General features: G+C 45.2%; 1 protein-coding gene across 2 annotated transcripts in view; it reads left to right on the forward strand.

Annotated features, from left to right (window-relative positions):
- Positions 1-14,430, forward strand: part of LOC110506863 (ADAMTS-like protein 3) — a 216,606-nt gene that overhangs the window by 179,783 nt on the left and 22,393 nt on the right. For both annotated transcript variants that reach the window (XM_036963478.1, XM_036963479.1), the window contains exons 23-25: positions 3,269-3,503; positions 11,231-11,358; positions 12,768-12,896. In XM_036963478.1, coding sequence (XP_036819373.1) covers positions 3,269-3,503; positions 11,231-11,358; positions 12,768-12,896 — 492 coding nt within the window. The remainder of the gene's footprint in view (positions 1-3,268; positions 3,504-11,230; positions 11,359-12,767; positions 12,897-14,430) is intronic.

The raw sequence follows: 14,430 nt of genomic DNA on the forward strand, positions 1-14,430 counted from the left end.
ATAATGAAGGCTGGTTCAATAGAAATGACCTACTATAATGAAGGCTGGTTCAATAGAAATGACCTACTATAATGAAGGCTGGTTCAATAGAAATGACCTACTATAATGAAGGCTGGTTCAATAGAAATGACCCACTATAATGAAGGCTGGTTCAATAGAAATGACCTACTATAATGAAGGCTGGTTCAATAGAAATGACCTACTATAATGAAGGCTGGTTCAATAGAAATGACCTACTATAATGAAGGCTGGTTCAATAGAAATGACCTACTATAATGAAGGCTGGTTCAATAGAAATGACCTACTATAATGAAGGCTGGTTCAATAGAAATGACCCACTATAATGAAGGCTGGTTCAATAGAAATGACCTACTATAATGAAGGCTGGTTCAACAGAAATGACCTACTATAATGAAGACTGGTTCAACAGAAAGGACCTACTATAATGAAGGCTGGTTCAACAGAAATGACCTACTATAATGAAGGCTGGTTCAACAGAAATGACCTACTATAATGAAGGCTGGTTCAACAGAAATGACCTACTATAATGAAGGCTGGTTCAACAGAAATGACCTACTATAATGAAGGCTGGTTCAACAGAAATGACCTACTATAATGAAGACTGGTTCAACAGAAAGGACCTACTATAATGAAGGCTGGTTCAATAGAAATGACCTACTATAATGAAGGCTGGTTCAATAGAAATGACCCACTATAATGAAGGCTGGTTCAATAGAAATGACCCACTATAATGAAGGCTGGTTCAACAGAAATGACCTACTATAATGAAGGCTGGTTCAACAGAAATGACCTACTATAATGAAGGCTGGTTCAACAGAAATGACCTACTATAATGAAGGCTGGTTCAACAGAAATGACCTACTATAATGAAGGCTGGTTCAACAGAAATGACCTACTATAATGAAGGCTGGTTCAACAGAAATGACCTACTATAATAAAGGCTGGTTCAACAGAAATGACCTACTATAATGAAGGCATTTTACCGGAGAATTTTAGAAGTTGAACACTCTCTTTGGTCTAACGTTATATGCTAATTTGACTTTGGTGCAGGGCACATTACTGTCTCTGGTCACATACTATATCAAATCAAATCTATGTTTATTTGTCACATGCACAGAATACAGAAGGTGTGGTGAAATGGTTACTTGGATAGTGGAGTATTTTGTTTAGACATGTAGCTAGCTAGCTTAACAATGAACCATAATCCCAACTCATAACATTATTACCCTTCATGAATCTGCAGGTAGTTTACCAACCAGGTTCAACGTTAGTTAGCTAGCTAACATAACGCTTTAACTTGAAATGAAAAATACTTTCTGATCAAATTAGAAACATATAATATCTGAAAATGTGTACTATACTATCTTACATGGATGGACGCTTCTTATCATGTTTCAGATAAGACCCAGATGCAGACTGTGTCAAAGTAACAATGTTCATTGCAACAACAGGGGAAAAGGTACAGCACAGCAGGCAGGTTCAGGGTCAGGTCATTCAGAGGTCAGTAATCCAGAGTAGTGGGGAAAAGGTATGGCACAGCAGGCAGGTTCAGGGTCAGGTCATTCAGAGGTCAGTAATCCAGAGTAGTGGGGAAAAGGTACAGCACAGCAGGCAGGCTCAGGGTCAGGTCAGGTAGAGGTCGGTAATCCAGAGTAGTGGGGCAAAGGTACAGGACGGCAGGCCGGCTCAGTCAGGGTCAGGTCAGGTAGAGGTCGGTAATCCAGAGTAGTGGGGCAAAGGTACAGGATGGCAGGCAGGGTCAGGGCAGGGTCAAAGCCAGGAAAAACTAGAAAACCGGAACTTGGACTAGACAGGAGCAAGGGGAAAACCACTAGTAGGTTTGAACAAACAAAACGAACTGGCAACAGACAAACAGAGAACACAGGTATAAATACACAGGGAATAATGGGGAAGATGGGCGACACCCGTAGGGGGGTGGAGACAAGCACAGACCGGTGAAACAGATAAGGAAGGGCCTGACACTTCTCCCTCTCTGTCATGGATGCCATGGTTGCCCTTAGTTTGAAGATGTAATCTGGAGACAGGTGTTTTATACAACAGCCTTCTTTCTGTCTGTTCTCTTTTTGACTCCCTCTGCATTTTTGCAATCAATTGAATTTTCTCCATCTCCTTAGTTATCATGCTCTAATTCCACCGGGCATTCTACTGATTTCAAGACTTGCTCCTCCAGAAAGTGAAGGGCAACACTTTTGCAGTTCTACTACGTGATATCTTTCATAAAAGCCATTTTAGAAAGGATTACTTACACATGCTGACCAGCTTATGTTATAGACAAAAGTGTGCTACATGGCAGACCAATCCGAACTCATCTCTCGGCATGTCCAGCCCATCCATTATCTCAGCCAATCATGGCTATGAAGGTTCCTGGCTCATGAAGGTTCCTGGCTTTTTCCGTGGCTAAACCAACTAGGCTCGTAATTTAACAATTGTATTCGTATTTACAGATGGCATGCAAGTGTGTTATTAAGACACATGAAAGTTTACATGTTCCAGAAGGCATTTCTGCCCAAAATGTTTATGTTCAAATGCCTCTCCTGTAAAGTAGTGATGTGTGATATATGCCTAGTTTTCTGAAATGAGTCACATATTTTGCCATGGAGCACATTCTGATTGGCCAGTGAGGGGCCAAGTCTCGAGACACCCACAACTTGTTTATTCATCGAGCTCCAGCCCCTTTCGCGCCAATGCCAATAAGTGTACCGAGAATTGTGATAGTGAAAATAGCAAAACTATTTCTGACACACCCCTGAACCTATAGCACTACCGCCTGCGTTTAGATTTACCATTCTGTTAGGTTTGTTAAAATAGAGCCTGAAACAGGATTATGTATTCAGATGAAACATTTGCTGGTACTGTATGGTGTTAGAGTTACATTTAAACGTGGGTATTCATAGGACAGATACTTTCATAGCTAAATAAAAAATACAAGTTATTTCTTTATGTTCAGTTTATATACAGGAATGAAACCCACAACTCATTATGACATTACTATTTCATCAAATGTGTTTTATCAAGGTTGGGGGTCAATTCATTTCAATTCAGTCAATTCCTTTTCAATTCAGGAAGAAAAACATACAATTCTAATTCCAAATGTTTCTCATAGAGCATCGAGATGTGGAATTTCAGTTTATTTCCTGAAACTAATTAATGGAAATGGAACTGACCCCTACTGTAGTTATTATTTCATCTGCAACATACAATGTGATACGATCTCAAATCTCAATAGACCGGGCACCAAACTCGTCAGAGTGGTCGGCTAGTAGCTTCAAGAGACCAGTGATCATCCGACAGAGGCAGAACCCCCCGATGACCTTCCAGAGGAGTCTGAACATCAGTGTTGGCCAGACAGCCTTCCTGACCAACGCCACGCGGCAGCTGTACCTGCTCTGCCCCTCAGAGGGCATCCCGCAGCCCCAAATCACCTGGACCAAGGACGGAGTAGAGCTACAACTAACTGACAGGTAACACATACAGTAATACACAAATGCACACATGCATACTGTCACACACACACACACACACACACACACACACACACACACACATAAATAAGACATGCCCATTAGCTTTATGTTATCCTCTATTCTCACTCCTCTTTCCATAATATAGTGCAGCAGCCCTCTATGTGGGGTATAGCTCAGGCCTGCTGGACTTGGCTTTGCCCTGGAGAGAATACTGATTGTAGCTATGCAGGATCCCTGTGAGAAGCTATGGAAACTGTTACTCATATATCAGAGAAAGGAGAAAGGACTCGGAGCCCGTTGTGAATGTTCTGTGTTCCGAGTCCGCCTCAGATCATGGTGTGAAATTTACAATTTCACCTTCCGGACCCTGTTGCTAAGTCTCACTCCTCGTCCTCAAGTCTTCCTCCTCCCCCTCTTCAAATCTTCCTCCCTACTCATGTCTTCTTCCTCCTTTACCCCATTCTCATCCTCCTCTTCCTCACATCTTGTATAGCACCCTCCCTCCTACTCTTCCTCACATCTTGTGTAACCCCCTCCTCCTCTTCCTCACGTATTGTATATCCCCCCCTCCTCCTCCTCCTCCTCTCCTCATGGATCTCCCATGGAGCTGGAGCAGCACTCACTGTTTTACAGGGTCAGCTCAGAACTTGGCTGGAGAAGGGAGAGAGTGTAGAGAAAGGGGATAGAGAGGTGAGAGAGACAGAGGAAAGGGAAGGGAAGAAAACGGCTAGTGAGGGAAGAGAGGTGAAAATAGAAGAGAAGGGAAGGAGAGAGGGGAAAGAAAGAGAAGAGAGAAGGGGAGGACAGAGGAGAGAGCGGGGAAGGAGAGAGAGGGGAAAGAAAGAGGAGAGAGAAGGGAAGGAAAGAGGAGAGAGGGGAAGGAAAGAGGAGAGAGAAGGGAAGGACAGAGGAGAGAGAAGGGAAGGACAGAGGAGAGAGAAGGGAAGGACAGAGGAGAGAGAAGGGAAGGACAGAGGAGAGAGAAGGGAAGGACAGAGGAGAGAGAAGGGAAGGACAGAGGAGAGAGAGGGGAAGGACAGAGGAGAGAGAGGGGAAGGAAAGAGGAGAGAGGGGAAGGAAAGAGGAGAGAGAGGGGAAGGAGAGAGAGGGGAAGGTAAGAGGAGAGAGAAGGGAAGGACAGAGGAGAGAGAAGGGAAGGACAGAGGAGAGAGAAGGGAAGGACAGAGGAGAGAGAGGGGAAGGAAAGAGGAGAGAGGGGAAGGAAAGAGGAGAGAGAGGGGAAGGAGGGGAAGGAGAGAGAGGGGAGGAAAGGCAGCATAAAATTGGGCGAAAAAGGCGAAAAATAAAAAAAGTGAAATGGGAAAGGGGAGGGAAAAATGGATGGTTGATTGACATTCACAGGGCCCAGGGCCGAGGCGTGAAGCTGTGTGTTCTCCCAGTTCCGTGTGAGTGTGGAGACGGTTGCCCTTCACTTGCTCTTATCAAAGTGATGTGGTCTTGGAACCAACGTGTTGTGATAGCAGGCAGCGGGACCGCCTGTTGTGTACTGTAACCCGTTTGACCTCTCTAAAGACTTGGATAGATTTGAAGTGGAAATTCAGTAACTCTTACAAGACAATGGAAATTGCTATAATTAAAACCAATGTGTTTCGGCCTTTAGCCTTCATCAGGATTTTTCAACAGATTTGCCAGGCCTCATGTTCATTCAATGAGGGGAAAGACGTTTGTTTTAGGTTGCTTACCGGCTTTTTAAACCTGTAGTAGAGAAATAAAAATAACATGTTTTATGTTTGATGTGTATGTATGCCAGTGTGGAGCCAAAGGCACATTTCCACATTTGGACTTGCTTGCTTTTGGTGGTGCAATGCCCTGAATGCCATGGCAGTCTTTCCTTCATAGAAGCTGCTAAGCCCGACCTGACACCAGTGTCTCGCCAGATGTTATCCATAATGTCTCCTTTGGCCTTCTGGGAGGTCTTGGTCCATTACATGAGGGGACCCACAGTATAAATGTACTGGCAGCCAGCTCAGGATGTCCAGCAAATCTCAGCCTTCTGACCTTTATCTGGAAAATCTGGACAAAAAGTTGTTTGTTGTCCAAATGTCATCATGTGATCCTGATTGGTCAGACTTGGTTGGACCATGGAAGCACAGGACGTACTGGACTGTGGAGGCGCACTGGAGGCCTGATGCGTGGGAACGGTACAGGTGGCACCGGGCTGATGACATGCACCTCAGGGCGAGTGCGGAGAGGAGGCACGGGACGTACTGGACTGTGGAGGCGCACTGGAGGCCTGATGCGTGGGACCGGTACAGGTGGCACCGGGCTGATGACACGCTCAGAGCGAGTGCGGGGAGGAAGCACAGGACGTACTGGACTGTGGAGGCGCGCTTGAGGGAGCGTGAGAGGAGCAGGTACAGGACGCACCAGACTGGGAAGGCGCACTTGAGGGAGAGTGCGAGCAGGCACAGGACGTACTGGGCGGTGAAGGTACACTGGGGACACAGTGCGTAGAACCAGCGCAGGATGTACTGGACCCTGGAGGCGCACTGAAGACCAGGAGCGCTGAGCCGGCACAACCCGTCCTGGACAGATACCCACTTTAGCGCGACAAGTGCGAGGAGCTGACACAGGACGTACTGGGCTGTGAAGGCGCACTGGAGACCTGGTGCGTATAGCCAGCATCAATTGTACCGGAACTTTAACACACTTCTCAGGACAAGTGCGAGGAATTGGCACAGGTGGCATCGGACGGCTAACACGCTCCTCAGGGCGAATGCTGTGCATACTACGCCAAACCAACAGTCTCCCCTCCGTTCACTCTCCTCCAATTTGTCCAATAACTCCTCAACAGTCTCTGACTCACCCCTCAACTTCGCCGACCACTCCGTGTGCCCCTCCCCCCAAAATTGGGGCTGTCTTTTGGGCTTGAGTCGTGGCCGCGAACCCTGGCCTCGTCGCTGTCCTTCCCTCGCTGCCTCCGCCTGCTTCCATGGCAGGCTTTTGTCTCCTGCCATTATCTCCTCCCAAGTTCAGGATGTCTTTTCCTCCTAGCCACGCTGCTTGGTCCGTTTGTGGAGGGATCTTCTGTCACGTTCGTCATAAGGAGTAGACCAAGATGCAGCGTGGGATGTTTCCATCCTTTATTATGGAATAGAAAACTTCAAAAGAATACAAACAACAAAGTGAACAACCAAAACGTGAAGCTAATATAATGCTCTCAGGCAACTATACATAGACAAGATCCCACAAAGCACAATGGGAAAATGCCTACCTAAATATGATCCCCAATCAGAGACAACGATAAACAGCTGCCACTGATTGGGAACCATATTAGGCCAACATAGAAATACAATTCACCTAGATAACCCACCCTTAAATCACACCCGACCTAACCAACATAGAGAATAACAGCTCTCTATGGTCAGGGCGTGACAGTTATGCATATACTGAACACGTGTTCAAGTCACTTTGGATAAAAGCGTATGCTAAACAACTGAACAGTATTATATAATCCTGTCCTATCCTGTCTACTGGCATGTCTACTGTATATATTCTACTGCATGTGTTTAGCAGGTTTTACATGATAGGTACAGTACTGGCCGTAGGACCGTTGCTAGCCACAATTCTATTTTTCCAGGGATGTGGTCTGAGAGAGTACATTTTCCATGCTCTAATGGTTTATACGTTCCCCTCTAGGTCCACTGACTCCATGTTATAAAGTAGAAAATCATTTTTCCCCATTTACTACATATAGCAGAGTAAGTCTGATACTTGGATTATCTAAATAAAAGGTCAGACAATATGTTAGGCACAGATCTAGGATCAGCGTACCCTCCCTTAAGCCTCACCTTAACCGTAATGGGGGGTCAAACAAAACTGATCTTGGATCAATGTCAAGAGGGCAACTACATTCTGCTACAGAGTAGAAAGAGGTTTCACCCCCTAATGGTTATGGTTAGGCTTCAGGAAGGGTAAACTGACCCTAGATCTGTGCATAAGGGTAACTTCTAGCCTGTGAGTGGTGGCCAAGCATCAGTCTGATGAAGTGGGATGTGGGTGGGAGTAGCTCTGTGTACATTCCCACATGGTCTAAATGGGATCTAACAGAGAGCTTATAGCCCCATAAACCACTGCATGGCTTTAGCAGCCCCCAGCCTCCCTTAGCCACATACCCATATACACAAACCCTGTTTGTTTCCCCAGACCCAGATCCTGCCTCTCTCCCCCAGCCCATAACCCCAGACACAGACCCTGCCCCAGCCACAGTCCCTGTGTTCCCAATCCCAGCCCTTGCCCTCTCCCCACAACAACACTCCATATAAACAGTCCCTGTCCACTTCCCCCAGCCCCTCTCCCCCATGCCCTTTTACACCAGTCTCAAAGGAAGTAGACTTCATGAGTCCAAAAACAGTATCTCCCTCTCTCCAGTCCCCACAAGCTGTTTTGACCCAAGCTTTCCCTGCATGGTGGTTCCTGTAATCTCTTAAATCTGTTATTGGAGTGTTTGAACCTGGGCCAATATTCATAGTGCCTCCATGCAGAAGTGCTGATCTAAGATCAGGTCTTCCCTGTCCATTAAATTATATTCCTTATGATCTAAAATGCTAAACTGAATCTCGATCAGCACTCCTACTGTGAGATGCTTTATGAATACGGCCCAGGAATCAAGTAGACATTGTGTTGCTCCTCTGTCCTGGATTGGTGGTGTTTGTTCCAGAGCCAAGGGAAGCTCAGGCAGACTTATTGGCCTTGAGGAATAGTTGAGCGGCCAGAGAGGAAGGACAGCTCAGAGCATGGGAAGAGGACCAGTCCCTTCAGAGAGGTGAAAAAGAGACTGGACTGTCCAGAGAGGAAGGACAGCTCAGAGCATGGGAAGAGGACCAGTCCCTTCAGAGACTGGACTGTCCAGAGAGGAAGGACAGCTCAGAGCATGGGAAGAGGACCAGTCCCTTCAGAGACTGGACTGTCCAGAGAGGAAGGACAGCTCAGAGCATGGGAAGAGGACCAGTCCCTTCAGAGACTGGACTGTCCAGAGAGGAAGGAGAGCTCAGAGCATGGGAAGAGGACCAGTCCCTTCAGAGACTGGACTGTCCAGAGAGGAAGGACAGCTCAGAGCGTGGGAAGAGGACCAGTCCCTTCAGAGACTGGACTGTCCAGAGAGGAAGGACAGCTCAGAGCATGGGAAGAGGACCAGTCCTTTCAGAGAGGTGAAAAACAGACTGGACTGTCCAGAGAGGAAGGACAGCTCAGAGCATGGGAAGAGGACCAGTCCCTTCAGAGACTGGACTGTCCAGAGAGGAAGGACAGCTCAGAGCATGGGAAGAGGACCAGTCCCTTCAGAGAGGTGAAAAAGAGACTGGACTGTCCAGAGAGGGAGTTCAGGGTTTATTCGCTTGTGTTCGAGACTTTAAAACACATACAAAACACGCCAATCATAACAATCTAGTCTAATCAAATTAATCAGCCGATTGGCACTCTATTCCCTTTGTAGTGCACTACTTTTGACCAGGGCCCATAGGGTAATAGAGTGCCATTTGGGATGCGTGCATAAACTCAGTGAAAATATGAAAGAGAGGTTCAGCATCATTAAAGGAAATTAGATATTTAATCGGCTGATTCATTTGATTAGACTAGATCAGGACTTTACGTTTATTCTGATTTCATGCACTAATAGCATCTGCACACACACACACACACACAGACAGACAATGCACACACGCTATACGCACGCACACGCACCCACACAATTACATACACACACATGTAGCTGTTGTCTTAACCGGGGTTTGACCCAGCTTGAGACAGTTTGTTTGTAATAGTTTTATGTCATGTGACTGCTGAGAGATCATAGGCTGTTCAGTTCTAGACTCTGGTCATGTGACTGCTCATAGGCTGTACAGTTCTAGACTCTGGTCATGTGACTGCTGAGAGATCATAGGCTGTACAATTCTAGACTCTGGTCATGTGACTGCTAAGAGATCATAGGCTATACAATTCTAGACTCTGGTCATGTGATTGCTGAGAGATCATAGGCTATACAGTCCTAGACTCTGGTCATGTGACTGCTGAGAGATCATAGGCTGTACAGTTCTAGACTCTGGTCATGTAGCCATACCTGTATTAATGGCGCCTGTTTGAACTTGTTATCAGTATAAAGGACACCTGTCCACAACCTCAAACAGTCACACTCCAAACTCCACTATGGCCAAGACCAAAGAGCTGTCAAAGGACACCAGAAACAAAATTGTAGACCTGCACCAGGCTGGGAAGACTGAGTCTGCAATTTGGTAAGCAGCTTGGTTTGAAGAAATCAACTGTGGGAGCAATTATTAGGAAATGGAAGACATACAAGACCACTGATAATCTCCCTCGATCTGGGGCTCCACGCAAGATCTCACCCCGTGGGGTCAAAATAACAGTAACAAAGCCTACCATCAGTAACACACTACGCCGCCAGGGACTCAAATCCTGCAGTGCCAGACGTGTCCCCCTGTTTAAGCCAGTACATGTCCAGGCCCGTCTGAAGTTTGCTAGAGAGCATTTGGATGATCCAGAAGAAGATTGGGAGAATGTCATATGGTCAGATGAAACCAAAATATAACTTTTTGGTAAAAACTCAACTCGTTGTGTTTGGAGGACAAAGAATGCTGAGTTGCATCCAAAGAACACCATACCTACTGTGAAGCATGGGGGTGGAAACATCATGCTTTGGGGCTGTTTTTCAGCAAAGGGACCAGGACGACTGATCCGTGTAAAGGAAAGAATGAATGGGTCATGTATCGTGAGATTTTGAGTGAAAACCTCCTTCCATCAGCAAGGGCATTGAAGATGAAACGTGGCTGGGTCTTTCAGCATAACAATGATCCCAAACACATCGCCCGGGCAACGAAGGAGTGGCTTCGTAAGAAGCATTTCAAGGTCCTGGAGTGGCCTAGCCAGTCTCCAGATCTCAACCCCATAGAAAATCTTTGGAGGGAGTTGAAAGTCCTTGTTGCCCACTAACAGCCCCAAAACATCACTGCTCTAGAGGAGATCTACATGGAGGAATGGGCAAAAATACCAGCAACAGTGTGTGAAAACCTTGTGAAGACAGAAAACGTTTGACCTCTGTCATTGCCAACAAATGGTATATAACAAAGTATTGAGATAAGCTTTTGTTATTGACCAAATACTTATTTTCCACCATAATTTGCAAATAAATTCATAAAAAAATCCTACAATGTGATTTTCTGGATTTGTTTTCGCATTTTGTCTGTCATAGTTGAAGTGTACCTATGATGAAAATTACAGGCCTCTCTCATCTTTTTAAGAGGGAGAACTTGCACAATTGGTGGCTGACTAAATATTTTTTTGCCCCACTGTATAACATGTTAACATAAATTATTTTATCTTTATTTAACTAGGCAAGTCAGTTAAGAACAAATTCTTATTTTCAATAACGGCCTAGGAACAGTGGGTTAACTGCCTGTTCAGGGGCAGAACAACAGATTTGTACCTTGTCAGCTCGGGGGTTTGAACGTGCAACCTTCCGGTTACTAGTCCAACGCTCTAGGCTACCCTGCCACTAGGCTACCCTGCCACCCCAACATAAATTCTTATATATAACATGTACACTATCTATTTTATATACCGCATTATGTGTATAATCAATTTCCATACAATCACTTTCCTGCACACCAAAAAAGTGTATAGTATTTTATTGTATTATAAAGTGATGACTGTGGTTGAGATACAGGTCTTGTTTTCCTTTGCTACTGCAGGGTACACTGGGACATCTCTGGCGGACTGCATATCTCTAGTCCTGGGCCGGGGGACAGAGGAGTGTACAGGTGCACAGCCTCAAACACCCACGGTTCAGCCTCAGAGACTACACAGCTGCTGTTAGCTGGTGAGTACCCAGTCAACTGGGTTATATATGGGAGGCAGGTAGCCTAGCAGTTAGAGAGTTGGGCCAGTAACCGAAAGGTTGCTGGTTTGAATAGCCTAGCCTACAAGGTGAAAAATATGCCGATGTGCCCTTGAGCAAGGCACTTAACCCTAATGTGCTCCAGGGGCGCCGTACTACTATGGCTGACCCTGTAAAACAACTCATTTCACTGCACCTATCCGGTGTAAATGACAATTCAACATGTTATCAGGTTGCACCGCCTGCTGTGCGCAGCGTCCAGAAGTAGCTAGCCTCCCTAGCATGGTGGTGGAAATGGCTTTTATTAAGCAGTCAGGTTGCACCGCCTGCTGTACGCAGCGTCCAGAAGTAGCTAGCCTCCCTAGCATGGTGGTGGAAATGGCTTTTATTAAGCAGTCAGGTTGCACCGCCTGCTGTACGCAGCTTCCAGAAGTAGCTAGCCTCCCTAGCATGGTGGTGGAAAGGGCTTTTATTAAGCAGTCAGGTTGCACCGCCTGCTGTACGCAGCGTCCAGAAGTAGCTAGCCTCCCTAGCATGGCGGTGGAAATGGCTTTTATTAAGACACTGCTCATATTTTTCTAGCAGCCCCGTATTAAATGTAGTTCAGGAGGAAGCCAATGTTGTAGCCTGATAGGAGGATGTTTTATTTTATGAACCAGCCGCCGGGCGACATGAGTGTATTACCGGCTGGGTTGATAGCGTCAACACCAAGAGATAATACACAACGTCAGGAAGAACACCCTCTAGGGGTCTCGGCGCTAGGGCACACCGTAGGAAAACTCTTTGCAACGGAAAATGAAAACAAGCGTTTCTTATTGGACAAGTTCAGGTAGTCCCTCCTGTTTTCAGACAGTTTGCTTCCGTTTAGTTCCTAGTGAATACAAACATTTTTATTTATTTTATTTTTTTATTTTTTTATTTTACCTTTATTTAACCAGGCAAGTCAGTTAAGAACAAATTCTTATTTTCAATGACGGCCTGGGAACAGTGGGTTAACTGCCTGTTCAGGGGCAGAACGACAGATTTGTACCTTGTCAGCTCGGGGGTTTGAACTCACAACCTTCCGGTTACTAGTCCAACGCTCTAACCACTAGGCTACCCTGCCGCCCCAAACATGTCCCAAGTCTGATAAGCATTATAAGCATGCAAATGATGAAATGCTCCAATAGGAAATTATCATGTATTCATAGTATGTACACTATTTATAAATAATTTATTAATACTTATTCAGTTATTATGAAATGTTACTCTCATTAAATAACATTATGCAATGTTATTTGAAATGTTAAATGAAATGTTATTTATGTTTCTTAAAAAAACAGTAGTTACAGGGGAGGAGGGGATAAATGAGCCATTTGGAAACATTTGTAGTTGTTGTCTGTTTTTCACAGAGCCTCCTGTGATAGCTGTGTCATGGAGGAACGTATCGGACAAGGAAGCCCCCAGTCTGAGGGCCGTGGTGGGGGGACGGGTCAGCCTGCGCCCTGGGGCTAACCTAACTCTAGACTGCCCCGTCACAGGTAGGCCTCACCATAGAGATTAAATCCCATACACTCTTAGGAAAACGGCTTCCTAAAAGGTTCTACAACTGTCCCCATTGGAGAACCCTTCTTGGTTCCAGGAAGAACTATTTTGGGTTCCATGTAGACCCTCTATGTAAAATGTTCTACATGGAAATCAAAAGGGTTCTGCCTGAAATTAAAAAGGGTTCTTCAAAGGGTTCTCCTAACGGATTAGGGTTACTGCCTTTCTAGGGAGTTTTCCTAGATACCGTGCTTCTACATCTGCATTGCTTCTGTTTGGAGTTTTAGGCTGGGTTTCTGTATAGTGACATTGACTGATGTTAAAAGGGCTTTATAAATACATTTGATTGATTGAGATGCTCTATATGGAACCAAAATGGTTATTCATAGGGTTCTCCTATGGGGACAGCCAAAGAACCCTTTTAGGTTCTAGATATCACATGTTTTTCTAAAACTGTAGAATGGATCATGCCATAGTGATTCTAATTATGTGGATCTCATAGGGACAGACAGTCCCTCCATTTTGTGGTTCACATTGTCAAGCTCCAAAATGATCGACCATGTGTTTAAATTGAATTTCAAGCAATAATAGATATCTGGTGTAAGGTAGCACATTCAGACAGACATGATCAAGCTATGAAGTGGACATACCTTGTGTTGAAATTGTATTTCAAACTACAGCATATCTATACAATAGTATCTATACAGCATATATATAGTGAAAATAGTAGAATATTTTCTCCACACTGGTCTTTGTCAGTTGTAGTTTTGGCTGCACTTTGGCAGTAATATACTGTGTATATGAATGTCAGCCTAGTCCTACTGCGATCTAATACCCTAACATGGGTTTTATGTATCCATATGGTTATGTGGCAGATCATAGCTACGGTGTAGACACGCAGAAAGACACAGTTAGCTGAAAAGTGAATGGTGTGGAAAGCCACCATGCCAGTCAGAGCTCTAGCAGTGGACACATGGATTTAAACTTCCTGGTTCAGTTACAGCTGTAATGAGGTGTATAAAATGAGAGCAGAGCTTTGATTGAGAAGTGATGTTTGTGACGAGGCTTGGCAGTTGGCTACGGCATCATGCAATTTCACAACACAACAAAATGTTTCCTTTTAGCATTTTTAGCTAGAGATGTTTGTCATTTATGATCTGAAGTGGTATTAGACCAGAGTCATATCTGACCCCCTATTCACCATGTAGTGCACAACTGCTGAATCCATATAGGGCACTCAATTTGACCACAGCCCTATCTGACACCCACATTGGGCTGTGGTGCACTATGGGACATTGGGGGATAGGCCGGGGTGTTATTGGAGACAGCCAATAACCTTGACCAACCACACCATAGTTATTGGGTTGAATCTTCCCAGGTTGCCTCCTAAATGCCACCCTTTATAGCACCCTACTTTTAACCTGGGCCTATATAGTGCGCTATATAGAGAATAGGGAGCCATTTGTAATGCGCATCCAGCCTCATCATCACCTTAGTGAGAACCGGCTGAGATGAAAGGACATGTTATTT

The sequence above is a fragment of the Oncorhynchus mykiss genome, chromosome 26 (genome assembly GCF_013265735.2).
Source record: "Oncorhynchus mykiss isolate Arlee chromosome 26, USDA_OmykA_1.1, whole genome shotgun sequence".
NCBI lineage: Eukaryota > Metazoa > Chordata > Actinopteri > Salmoniformes > Salmonidae > Oncorhynchus > Oncorhynchus mykiss.